General features: G+C 36.3%; 1 protein-coding gene across 4 annotated transcripts in view; it reads left to right on the forward strand.

The window, feature by feature from the left end:
- Window positions 1–13,413, forward strand: part of RBM26 (RNA binding motif protein 26) — a 55,884-nt gene that overhangs the window by 6,093 nt on the left and 36,378 nt on the right. For all 4 annotated transcript variants that reach the window (XM_074160245.1, XM_074160260.1, XM_074160268.1 and 1 more), the window contains exons 2-7: window positions 5,084–5,202; window positions 5,753–5,889; window positions 6,776–6,864; window positions 7,473–7,684; window positions 9,515–9,775; window positions 12,371–12,610. In XM_074160245.1, the coding sequence (XP_074016346.1) occupies window positions 5,084–5,202; window positions 5,753–5,889; window positions 6,776–6,864; window positions 7,473–7,684; window positions 9,515–9,775; window positions 12,371–12,610 (1,058 nt within the window). The remainder of the gene's footprint in view (window positions 1–5,083; window positions 5,203–5,752; window positions 5,890–6,775; window positions 6,865–7,472; window positions 7,685–9,514; window positions 9,776–12,370; window positions 12,611–13,413) is intronic.

Genomic DNA, 13,413 nt, shown 5'->3' on the forward strand with positions numbered 1-13,413 from the left:
TGTAGAAGTGAGTCCTCTTCAGCCAAATTACTTTCCCCTTCTCAAACGTTCATTATTTAAAAATATGTGTATATATTTAAGGCTTAAATTTACTTGTAATAACTTCAGCTTTACTCTTCTGCTTTTTCTTTATTTGAAATAGTAATTTCAAATAATGACTGCAAAACCAGATGAGATCAGAAACAAAGGATTTTGAAAGAGGGATTTGAACTTTTTCTGTAAGGTTTGTTGCAATTGTGAACTCTTACTCCTGCAGTTGAGCAAAATATTTGATTGTGTTACTTTCCTTTTTGAAGCTTTTCTCTGGTGGGCGGCAGTTGGAGGTATCCAGATCATTCTCTGAAAAAATGTAGAGCTCTAGCAAGAGAAATCTTTCATCTATACCTGTATATTAAATACTGTTTATTAAAGCAGGATTACAAGAGCAATCTCCCTTGTTTCATACAGAGAAGCAGACACTGCGTATTATCTGACTGGTAGAGTACAGGCTCTGCAAAAAAGCATTACTAGAGGTAAAAAAAACCATTTAGCATTATTAGTTAGAATCATACATTTAGAAAGTGGGTGTAAGAAAAATGTGCTGGGCTGTTTAATTGTAGCAGGCACCGGGATATACTTGCTGCATTGGAAATGAGTTCAGATTACTTGTGCCAACTAGTTTTTGTTTGTTAAAGAAATGAGAAAAGAGGAGGAGAAATTTATGTGATTACTGATGATTACTGCTTGCAGCACACACCTACAAAAAGTTGAGGGGATGTAGATACGGGATTCAAAGTTGAGAAATATTTTACAAGTTTAAATGCATATCAGTGTTTCTAGTAGCCAATCTTTAGCATAAGAATGAAGTTATGTCTAAATTTCTGTCACATTTTTAATGCACAGATGCCATTTATGCTCAGGTCTGTGTTATACCGCACCATATTCAAGTTAAACTAACTATTCAAATCTGTATGTAAGAACTGAAAATGCATATCACTCAGTGAATGCTAGAATTGAAATATAAATTTAATTTTGAGTGCAACTTAGACTATTTGAAATGTGTAGGTGGTATTCTAATTTTTCTGAATTGTCAATTAAGGACCTTTGTCTATTAATATTATAATTTGCAAGAATTTAGTATGATATATTAAGTCCTTGGGCTGCACAGTATCTTTTGTTGCCATCTGCATGGGTGCCTTTCCTGTTTTCTTTAAAGTGACATCACTTAATAAAACAATGTCAACTATAAGAGCATAAAATGCAAGACAGGTTTTGAAAAACTGATAAAGCTAGCTCAAAACGTGTGAAAAATCCATGTACGCACAACAAAGATGCAGCAAGCATATTGCATACTATTCACTCACAAATTCTGTAAGAAAATACTGTCAAACTAGGGAACATAAGAACTTGTTTATCAGAAAAACTCAAGGCCCCTATAATCCAAACCAGCAGATTTTGACTAAACCAAAGGATGGAGAATTTATAGACAACATTTGAGAAATCAATTTGAATGAAAAAGTAGAAAGGAATTGCTTTTAAAGAAAGCAGCTCTCCCTCAAACAAAACCATTAATGATAGTATCCAGAACTCTAATAGCTATTAAAGAACAGACATTTTCAGGCAGACCTCCTGTATTCACAGTTCTGTAAAATTTAAATTTCTTTTTTACTTCATGAGATCTTTATCATCTTTCTTCTCTTCCACCACTTCAGGTTGCTAGCAATTTAATTCTAGCATCACAGAATCACAATTTAAATCTGTCATACCCCTTGACAGGACAAGGGGTAATGGTTTTAAACTGGAAAAGGGTAGATTTAGATTAGATATTAGGAGGAAATTCTTTACTGTGAGGGTGGTGAGGCACTGGAACAGGTTGCCCAGGGAAGTTGTGGATGCCCCATCCCTGGAAGTGTTCAAGGCCAGGCTGGATGGGGCTTTGAGCAACCTGCTCTAGTGGGAGGTGTCCCTGCCCATGGCAGGGGGGTTGGAACTCGATGATCTTTACCGTCCCTTCCAACTCTAACCATTCTATGATTCTATGATCACTTTAAAGAAAAAAAAAACTGAAGAATTTTATAAGTCTAAAAAGCAGTAAAAGAACAGACTATAACTTTGTTAAATCTATCTAAAATGCTAGCCACAGAAACAAGCATCATCTTCACAATAGTGTGGAGAAAACAGATCGGTTGGTTTTTTTCAAGCTTTGAACAACAGATATATAAGAGGAGACTTATGTTTCAAGTCAGTACATAAAAAAGGAAGTCAGCCTTTGGCTGTGTAAAGATCATCAGCAGTTTAATTTTTAAAAGTGAGAAGAAATCGCATAAAATCATGCTGTCAATTTACAAAAGCATTTTCTCCATCTCAATCTACCACAAAATGTGTCGTATTCATTATTGCTTAATTAGCATCAATTTGAAGTAATGCATCTGTTAGTATTTCTTAAAAAAACAGTATTTGTTGAATAGCCAAAATAAATACAGAGTTTTAACTTGAAAGCATGTAAGTTCTTCCGGTTGTGTACAGGGGAATTTCTGCGCTGACATATTGAATACTAATGAGCTCAGTATGCTTGTTTTGTGTTGTTCAGATGTGGTTGTATCTCATATGGAGTGATGAATTCTAAGAGGGTGCTACAGGAGAAAGTGATTCTGTGTTTTGGGAGTTAAAAGTCCATTGATGTACATTTTTAATGAGGATATTTTCTTGAGAGTATCTTGGAGCTGTGTGGATGGATTGAAATTTTGAGGTCAGTCTGATGTGGACAATATTGGCAAGATTTCCAAAATCACCATTGGTGGGGAGGGAGGAAGGCACTAATTGTTTGTTATTTTTAAACAAGCTTTTTTGTTTGTTTGCATTTTTGGGGTTGTTTCCGTTTTTTGGTGGGTTTTTTTGTTGTTACACCTTTTGGAGTCTAGGTGGCTTTCCAGACAAGATTTTCCGTTTTCTACCCTGCTCATGAGAGAGGAATTACTTTAAACTGAATATGAGGTTGTTTAGCCACTGCTGTAGGAGCTGGGAAATTTAAGTACATTGCACTAGGTAGCAGCAGTGGGTTTTTCCCTTAAAGGCTGACTTTTTTTTTTTCCTATTTTCACTAAATAATTTTGAGTGTATGTGTCATCATTTCATTCCGTTGTAGCAGATTTTGAAGTGACAGCTGACTGTATCATCAGATGAGAACCAAATTTATGGAAATTGAAATAAAACAATTCAGCTTATAATGTTTGGAGCAGAGAATAGAAAGGAGAAGAATTGAGGATTATCGTGTAAAACGCGCCCCCTCCTCCCCAGATTGTTTTCCTGTAATGACTATAGGTAGATAATATGAAAATAGCACACTAGTTTTCTGAGGCATGATTCAGCTTGAAACTGGGAGAGGACTGAAGAATCTTCTGTAGTGCTATTGAAGTTGCATTAAGGAGAGGTAAAAAAAAAAAATGTATGTAATTTCGCAAATTTAAGCATTGCAAAGTTATGAAATGCTGGCAGTAGGGCCTCTAGGGGGCTGTACTGGACGAGAACCCTCACTGCAGCCTATGACGAGCGCTCTGTTCAACATCAGGCTTTCAGATAATCTGCGTGGATGATGCGCACAGGTGCTGGCAGCGTAGAAGAGAGCGTGCAGTCTCACCGTAGGAGGTTATTTATGTGCCTGCTTCTGAGATGACTTGGTGCTTGGACGGCATTTTCTTCTAGATAAAGAACTGTTAAATCTGAAGGGGGGCAAACCGGATGTGATAGTTGAAGAAAAACATTTCTGAAGAATTTTCAGTCAGTGTGCAGTCTGTTTTTCAATTAGTAGCATATATTTGTGTTTTGTCAATTTAGTGTGTGCGGGTTCTTCTGGAATGTAGACTGATTGTGAACTCCCATCTCCTGTATCTATGAATAATGCAAACTAATACAGAATACTGTGGTATGTCCCCTAGCAGCTCAAGTTGCATTTATAGCATGAAATTCTGCTATTGCCTGCTTTCTAGAGGATGCTGAGTTATGTTTGAGGCTTTGACCTTTAACTTCAGTTGACTCTGTGCCAGGCCCAGGCTATCCAGAGGATCCCTTGAGGATGGATGCTGACAGGTCAGCTTCCTTTGCTCAGTGGATAAGTTTGCAGGGAGGATGTTGCTGGCTGTGCAGGAGGTAGCTTCTTTAGAGACAGGAATTGGGGAGCGTGGAGTAGTGAATGACTTGTTTTCTTTTGCCCAGTGTCATTCAAAGGATCAACATTCAGATTTATAATTAGGCTTCAGCATTGAAGTGTAACTTGTTTTAATGCGGAAGAGTTTGGGAGCTGCAGTTTTATTCCATTGTTGTGACTAGTGGACTTCTGTGCTGGAACAGTATTTTTGTGATATTCAGTGCAGTTCCCCGACCGCAGTTTAATTTTACTTCTCAGTTATTTTTGCTGGAGAGAATGTAGAGTTAGGATGCATCAATGCAACTTTTCCCTCTTGTTGTATTTATTTAAAACACTAGTATTAACTTTGATCACCACCCAAACAAACTAGCTGGCTATATCACGTGACCAGCCTGTGTGTGTGTTTTGTGTGGTCTGAAGTCTTCCTTTGATTTGTGCTGAGTAATGGGATTAAATGGTTTAAGAAAATGCTGCTGTTCTGCCTGATAAACCAGTGTCCAACTATTTCATTAGTTACTGGTTTTGAATTATGAAGCATGAAATGGTTTTCTGCAGTATTCTCACTTGCTTTGGTAGGTTTTATTCTATAGCACCACTACAAAGTTCATTGTAGATTACTGTTCATGAAACATTATAATAAAATTCTTATCAGTCACATTAAATAGCGTTCTACTTACTGTGGATATACAGCTTACTCTTAAGTTCTTTGTTGATGCGCATGAGACCATCAGTTTTTACACTGAAGGGCTTTATTGAATTTTTATATTGAATTTAGAATTTTTTAGTCTAAACCAGGTAATAATCCCCTAAATTTCACTTCATTGTCTGTGTACCTCTTACAGAGGTTTCTGTGATAGTATTGTATGAGGTTTTGGTCCTCTATATGTATTGGCTATAGAAGTTTCAGGCATTAACTTCTGTAATTTAATTGCTTCTATTTTTTTAATTAATCTGTTTTAGATGTGATGCAGATCCATCTGCCCTAGCTAAATATGTTCTGGCTTTGGTAAAGAAGGATAAAAGTGAAAAGGAGCTGAAGGCATTATGTGTTGATCAGCTGGATGTATTTCTTCAGAAAGGTATGGTCTTTGTTGTAAAAGTTAAGCTTAGTGAAAAGTCTGTCTTGTTTAATTCATTCCAACAGTCTTTTACCATAGAACTGTATGTTTATCTCTTTATTAGCTTTGTTACTTTGAAGTATGCAATTCAATTTTCATGAAGCAACTTGTTTTAAAAGAACAGGTGTATAACACAATGTGCATATATTGGGTATATATTTTGTGTGTATTGGTATTCCTGGAAGAAGACTATGGATGTTAAGAGTTATTGCCAGAATTAGTAGTATTGGATACTATATATTCCAGAAATACTCATCCAGATGTTTTATTAAAAGGCATTAAATAATTCAGTGATTGAAAACTTTTATGAAGTATTGTCATTATTTACATTTTTCTTGATTCTGTAAATGTCCTTTTAAAATATAAAATTAGCAACAGAGTATTTAAAAAAAAAACACTCTTCATTGTTTTAACTTTAGTGAATAGTTGGGGTTTTTTAATTAATGTATTTTTAAAGCAAATGTTAACTGAAGTTTTGAATAATGAATATTTCTATGCTCTTTACTTCTAGAAACTCAGATATTTGTGGAAAAACTGTTTGATGCTGTGAATACAAAAAGCTATCTACCTCCACCAGAACAGCCATCGTCAGGAAGTCTGAAAGTGGAATTTTTTCAACACCAAGAAAAAGAGACAAAAAAAGAAGAGGTAGACGTTGATTTTATTTTAAATTTATGTCTTTTTTTCCTCATTCCTGCGGTTTGCTTGTGTGGTTCAACTTCATCGTGTTTACTTGTTTGCTAACAGTAGTTCCCAAACTTTCACTACAGCATTAAAATACGTCAGAAGATTTGTGCCTTGTATTTTGAGTACCGCCACACAAGTTTTATAAAGATAAGTGGGTGCTTCAAGGGTAAACCGAAGTGGTTCTGACTAGGCAGATGTAAATAAAGTTTTTGAGTAGTGTAGGAGTTGCAGGACAACCGACATTAGTTCTTCGCTCAGGATTGCTGTTGTAGTTCTACTGCCCTTTAATTCAGCTTAAATCCAGGCTGCCATTTGGAATGGCAGGCCTATTCCTCCCTCTGTTTGATCTGGATAACATCCTTATTTCGCCACAAATGTTCATGTTGTTCTTTGAGACAGAAGAGTAGCTTTGTCCTTTTCACAGCAGCTTAGGTTTGGCTGCATAAAAATGTTTAACCATGATCTGAACCAGGTAACCTGCTGATGAAGAAAAGACCTTACTGTGTCAATCATTAAATATTCATGTCTTCCCAGATCTGTCACAGCCCCTTAGTATGGGCTTTTGTCCACCTGTAGCAAAAGCAGATGTATTTTCAGTGCAGCGCAATAAGTAATTGCTTATTCTGCTTTATTTTCTCCCAGCCTGTGCTTTGAATATTCCTAAAAATAGGAATCTAATACGTTTTGAAGGTTCTCGTAAACACATTAGGTGCAAAAATATTGTTTCAGTTCAATGTTACTGCTGACTTTGCTCAGCATTTTAAATTTTTTGGTTTTATGTGGTTGTGCAGAAGCTTCCACAGTAGTGTACTCATGTTTTGATCTAATGTATATATTTTATATTCAGATAGTTAAAGAGGAAGAGCGAGAGAAAAAGTTCTCTAGAAGACTAAATCACAGCCCTCCTCAGTCAAGTTCTCGCTACAGAGATACCAGGTAATAAATTTTGCTTAACCTATTGTATTATATCAGTAATCAGATGGATTTGGATTTTTATGGTGTTACGAAATCAAGTATTTTCATTCTGTATGGTCACCTAATAAGCCTAAAAATAAGACTTTTATTGGTTTTGTGCATATGCAGTTAAATGGCAGCTATATAAGGGACAGCATAAGCTGTCTTGGAGTTTTGCATAACTATCACGTTGGAGTTTTATGACTTGTTCTTATGTTAGATTTGTAGTCTGTATTACAGCAGTTACTCTGCTTTGGTATTGAGATTGAATAGTGATAATTGTAATGTAGAAGCCTTCCCTTCAGTAACTGTTACCTTTTGGTGTTCCAGCTTGGGGAAGGCTCAGTATTGGGCAGAAACAGAATTTTAAAACAAGTTTTAAAATCATATGGATGGTAAAAGTAAAATGCATAAACCAAATAAAAGAATTGTAAAAGTCTTCTGAGGAGAAGGGAAGGGTCGTAGTTAGATTCCGTTTGTAGCTTTTCTCTAATTTTCCATTGCCATTTCTTAAGGTTTTTAATGGTAGTTAAGTTTTTAAAATATGGCTTCATAATTCTTGTGATCAACCTACAAAATTACATGTTTAGAAGTCGAGATGAAAGGAAAAAAGATGAACGTTCTCGGAAGAGAGATTATGACCGAAATCCTCCCAGAAGAGATTCCTATAGGGATCGATATAACAGAAGAAGAGGAAGGAGTCGGAGCTACAGCAGGAGTCGAAGTAGAAGTTGGAGCAAAGAGAGATTGCGGGACCGGGATCGAGACCGGAGCAGAAGCCGGAGCAGAACCAGAAGCAGAGGTACCAACAGTTGGTCTCTAAAATACGGTGAATGTTGCCTACAAAATTTAGACACTAAATTTAAATGTTATGTTCAAATGCACGAAAATTTCCTCTATTGTTCCTGTTTCTTTGTTCAAATTTAGTTTGGTTTTCTGTGGTAATAATGCTTACGTGGTTATGTTTTCAGTGCTTGTTTTCCCTTGTTTCCCTCCATTCTTCTCTAATACCTTTGACTGTGTTGGCCACTTTTAAGCAATGTTCTAAGAGAGGCAGAAAACTTCATTAAGTTTTAGGAAACTCAAAATTGGGTTTGGGAAGATACAGAAATGAATACCCATCTGCGGAGGTAGAATTGGCAGAAATTACCTGTTTGGCAGCAAATGACTTGTCAAGCAGAACAGTACAGCTCTGTTCTTTTTGTCTTGTCCCTTCCTCCCCTCCTTGGTTCATAGGGAGGGGCTGAAACTATTACAGTAAATATTTGCATTTGCACACATATTGGTAGGACTTAAAGCTTCAGTGTAGTAGTCTTTCAAATTAACCTTCTTTAAAAACAAAGCTGTTTATTCAGCTGAAAAGAATGCTTTTTCTCCCAATACTGTTACTGATAAATTGGAAAAGAGCATTGAGAGTCATTCTGCATCCTCTATTCTGTCTTAAACAATGTAGAGGTAAAACCAGTCCGGTTTAAGTCTCCTGTGTATTATTTTTCTTTCTGTAGAATGGACCTTAGTAACTCAGACTTAAAAGTAGGAATGGAGAGTTCCTGAAAATATGTGAGCAGGTAGTTTCCAAACAACTTACGAATGAGCAAGTTAAGCATGGAGCACTTTAAAAAATTACGGTGTGATTAAATCTTAATATTAGGTTTATTTTACATAAACTGCAATGGTAATGTCTTACAGACAGTATCTTACAGTGAAAGCTTTGTTTCTTTTTTTAAGCGCATTAAGAAAAGCCTGTTTTATCCACACTTATCTGCCATCTCTAAGACATTTTTATTAATGTTCCTTTAATGTGGGGTTATTTGAGTCTACGAACTTACCTCATGACAGAGCTGTTCTGATCTAATCTAGATACTTACTGTTTATATGATGGTAATATTAGAAAATTAGGAGAATAGTTTGTATGTATTCAGAATAAAAGGTCACATTACTGCTCTCTCTGTCCAGGAGTGTTCCACACCTGTCAGTCATCGTTATTTCCTTTGCATGCGATAAATCCATTTGAATGCAGATAAAATGAAGATAAACAACACAAAGATACAACAATAACAGTGTCTTGAAACATTAAAGATGTGTAACTTTTATAGTGTTTTCAAGTGGTGGTTACCTTTTTCTTGCCTATTGCTTCCCTTTATTCAGCATAACTTTCCTTCTGAAGTTCTTAGAATATATGCATTACTACAGAAAATGTGCACTGCTTGAAGTTAAATAGGGTTTCTGCTTTACTGTGGGTATAGCTGTTACTAAAATACCCCAGTGGCTGACTCTGTAGTTTCAAGATATTATTTTTCTGATTAAGCCTTTGGAGTGTAGAATCATGGAATAGTTAAGGTTGGAAGAGACCTCTGAAGGTCGTGTAGTCCAACACTCCTTCTCAAAGCAGATAAACTGGAGCAGGTTACTCAGGACCCTGTCCTGTTGGGTTATAAATAACTCTGAGGATGGAGACTCTACAGGCACTCTGGGCAACCTGTAGAGCATTTCAGTTATTATTTTTATATTTTGAGTTGAATTGATGTGGAATAGAGATACTTAAACAGGTTGGTGGCTGCTTTTAGTGAAAATGTGCAGAAGGAATCATCCAATATAACTTATTTTTTATTTCTATTTTTTTTTAATACAGAAAGGGATTTGGGAAAGCCAAAATATGATATGGATAGAACAGATCCATTAGAGAACAATTATACTCCAGTTTCTTCTGTGACAAATATTTCATCTGGCCACTATCCTGTCCCTACACTGAGCAGCACTATTACTGTTATTGCTCCTGCTCATCATGGAAATAACACTACTGAAAGCTGGTCGGAGTTCCATGAAGAGCAGCTAGATCACAACTCCTATGGAAGACCTCCGCTGCCAAAGAAACGCTGCAGAGATTATGATGGTAAGTCTGTATTTTTTGCTTCCTGCATTGGCCCCTTTCTAAAAAGACTTAGGTAATTTTCCTTTCTTTTCCTAATCTCCTCTAATAACTGTGTTTTTTCTATTACGCAATTCTTGAATGCCAATTTTAATCCCACTTTTTATTAACTTAGCTTTTAGACAGCTTTATTAGTGTTTGTATAGATTTTTAGTTTCTAGAACTATTTTATATGGATGAAAAGTAGTATATTTATATAAAAAAAGTTACCAAAAAATTCAGTTTTACTCAGGTTTTCTGTCTTTTGTCATGTTCAAGCGAAATACTGTATTTGATAGTTTTGACCATGATTAGCACCTTATTCCATACTATCCGAGAGATAATTTCTATCTAGAAAGCTCTAGAGCTGCAGCTTCCCAGGCTCACGTTAACCTATTTTTTTCTGTGCGTTTCATAAAATTGGGTGGCTTTTTGTGCTTATCTGTGTCTTAAGCTATCATTTTGCATGTCTTCTGCCAAAATCCACAGAAGAGGCTGCTCTGGTTGGCAGTGACAGCGAAATTCAGCCAGTCAACCTGTTAGCTAAAAAGAGTTTAAATTTCCCCCTTAAGTTTTTCCTGAGTGTTTTTTTTTTTGGTTTTTTTTTTGGTTTTTTTCTTCTCTGTTGTATACCACAATGACGAGTTTAAAATCTAGGCCAGTTTGCATTCGGAACTCTGATTAGAATAGAATTTGTTTTTTGTTAAAGAAAAAGGGAAGCTGAGCTCTCAAGCGTCGGCAGAGTTGTACTTGTGAAGAATAGCTTTGCCAGTAAACATCACAGCAATACTGTGGAGCAAGTGGAGTTGTGAAAGTGTAGTTTTGTTTTGAAGTTTTCCTCTAATGCAAGCTGAGCTGCAGAATGTTGTGACATGGTCTCCCAGCTCTACGGGTTTTTTAGAAACGAACAAAATGTGCAGGCTTAGTGTACTTCTGAAATAACATCTCCAGGCATGACACTGGGACTTTGTACCTTTAACAGTCTGTCTTCTATAGCAGCTTATTATTTCCAATTTCTGAGTATGAAGCAAGTAGTAATGTGTTGGAAAACTGTGATATAGTTGTCCTCAAATTCTTACTGTTTTGTTTTCCGCGCCCCCCCCCTCCCCGCCCCATGTTCTTGGCTATTACTAAAATCTCTCAGTAGATGTCTCTTCCAGTTGCTTTTCACATGGCTGCCTGTGTCTTCTAAATATATAAGCTCATATCTTTGTTCTGTGGCTAGCTGGTTCCAGCATGCTGCTCTTTCTATCTGCACTTTCACGTTTTTTGCTTCATCTTCTGCAGAATTTTTATTTTTCCTTAATGTTTCGATTTATATGTTCTGTAAGTCTTCCTGAAGATGAGGTAACACAGAATGCTTTTCACCATCATGTTTTGAGGAAGTGGACTCTTAGCTTTCTTCCTGTTTTACCTGAAGATGTTTTGAACTTTTCTCCCATGTTGCATTGTATTGTATTGAGTTTTTTGTGGATGCGGTTGCTAAAGAGATAATCATAGAATATTTTGAGTTGGAAGGGACCTTTAAGGGTCATCCCATCCAACACCCCTGCAATGAGCAGGGACATCTTCAACTAGATAAGTTTCTCAGAGCCCTGTCCAACCTGACCTTGAATGTTTCCAGGGATGGTGCATCTACCACCTCTCTGGGCAACCTGTTCCAGTGTTACACCACCCTCATTGTAAAAAAATTCTTCCTTATACATAGACTGAATCTTCCCTCCTTTAGTTTAAAACCATTACCCCTTGTGTCCTATCACAACAGGCCCTGCTAAAAAGTCTGTCCCCATCTTTCTTACAAGCCTCCTTTAAGTATTGAAAGGCCGCAATAGGGTCTTCCTGGAGCCTTCTCTTCTCCAGGCTGAAAAACCCCAGCTCTCTTAGCCTGTCTTCATACGAGAGGCATAGGATCACTTTTATGGCCCTCCTCTAGACCTGCTCCAATGTTTTACTTGCATGTAAAAGAAAAGAAGTAAATACCTACTCATTTTTATTTATAGGTGTGTATTTCATATTTACATATGTATGTATATATATGCATATACAATACATATATGTGTAAATAACACAATTTTTTGCTCTTACATAATTGTATGAAGCTATAGCAAACTATTCAAATTCTTCCCAAAATAATTGCAAAGGAGAAAAAGGACTTGGAGTGAGTTTTCTCATGTTGGAATTTTGCAATATTAACTTCTAACTTTAATAGGAGTTTCTCAAACCCAGTATCTGCACTTTTTACTTAGAAACACTGTGGTTTTTTTAATGTGTTGACAACTAGATCTCATTCTTTGCTTTCACAGTTTGTTACATTTCAGTGCCAAATTAATTCTTTAAGAAAAATCTAACTCCTATATTTATTCTGCTAGAATGTTACTGCAATCTTCCTGTGTAGTGACTGTTAAAATAAACAGCCAATTTAATTTTCTAATATAAATTTCTGATGGTACGCGAAGCTCTTAATTTACAAAGAGAATTACACAGAGAACAAGCATTACACAGAGAATGTCTCATATCTACTGTGAATCAAACTACAGCTGTTGAATACTAAGAACAATATTTTTTCTTTTTACGTTTCAGAAAAGGGTTTCTGTATGAGAGGAGACATGTGCCCATTTGATCATGGAAGCGATCCAGTAGTGGTAGAAGATGTGAATCTTCCTGGCATTCTGCCTTTTCCAGCACAACCCCCTGTTGTTGAAGGACCACCTCCTCCTGGACTTCCTCCCCCTCCACCAATTTTGAGTCCTCCTCCTGTTAACCTTAGACCTCCCGTGCCACCACCAGGCCCCTTACCACCTAGCCTTCCACCTGTAACAGGTAACTGAAAAAAATTAAAATCTGGTTTTTTAGTAGAAAAGCCTGGGTGTTAATTGGGTTATGTGCAGTGCAAAAAGCTTTTTTAAGAATGCCAACTATATTTTAGAAAGTTGTACTATGCTCTGCTATAGTATAGCTTACCCCACAGTGATTGGGTTTTTATGATAATTGTTGTAAATTTGATTGTTGTAAAATTTGCATGTTATATGTGAATCTTGAATATGGGATGATATTTTAATTGTGTTTAAGCAAAAGCATGGCATGGCAAAACTCAGTTCCTTGAGTTTTATATGAGAAGTTGTCTGAAACTGACTACTGTTAGAGAAGAAGGGAAAATGCTGGAAACAACGGATACTGGGCACCACATCAAATTTACAGCTGAAAATATGTCATTTTCAATTAATTTTGAAACTAAACTTGTAACTAAGAAAATTCTTCAGCTTGTTTACTTTTGCATTGGAATATGAGGACTTACATGCCTGCGTCTCATTTATAAAATAGCAGTTTAGTATTGCGTTTCCTTGTGTTGTATAAAAACTGGTATGTTAGTTTTACATGATTATTCCTTTCTCTCTCTTTTATTAACTTAGATGTCCCACTTGGTAAAATTATTCAAGAAAGTTGATGCTTGATATTGCTTGAAAGTTTTTAAACTGCGTTCATTTCTGGTTGATAGTATGTTTAAGAACGAACTGAATTTATTTCATTTAGTACAGAGAGTAACTTTATTGCTGTGGTGATCAGTTGTGCCTCACATGCTGTTTCCAAATCTGCGTGGAAAGTCCAAATATGTGACTTTGTGT

The sequence above is a fragment of the Numenius arquata genome, chromosome 1, assembly GCF_964106895.1.
Source record: "Numenius arquata chromosome 1, bNumArq3.hap1.1, whole genome shotgun sequence".
Lineage (NCBI taxonomy): Eukaryota > Metazoa > Chordata > Aves > Charadriiformes > Scolopacidae > Numenius > Numenius arquata.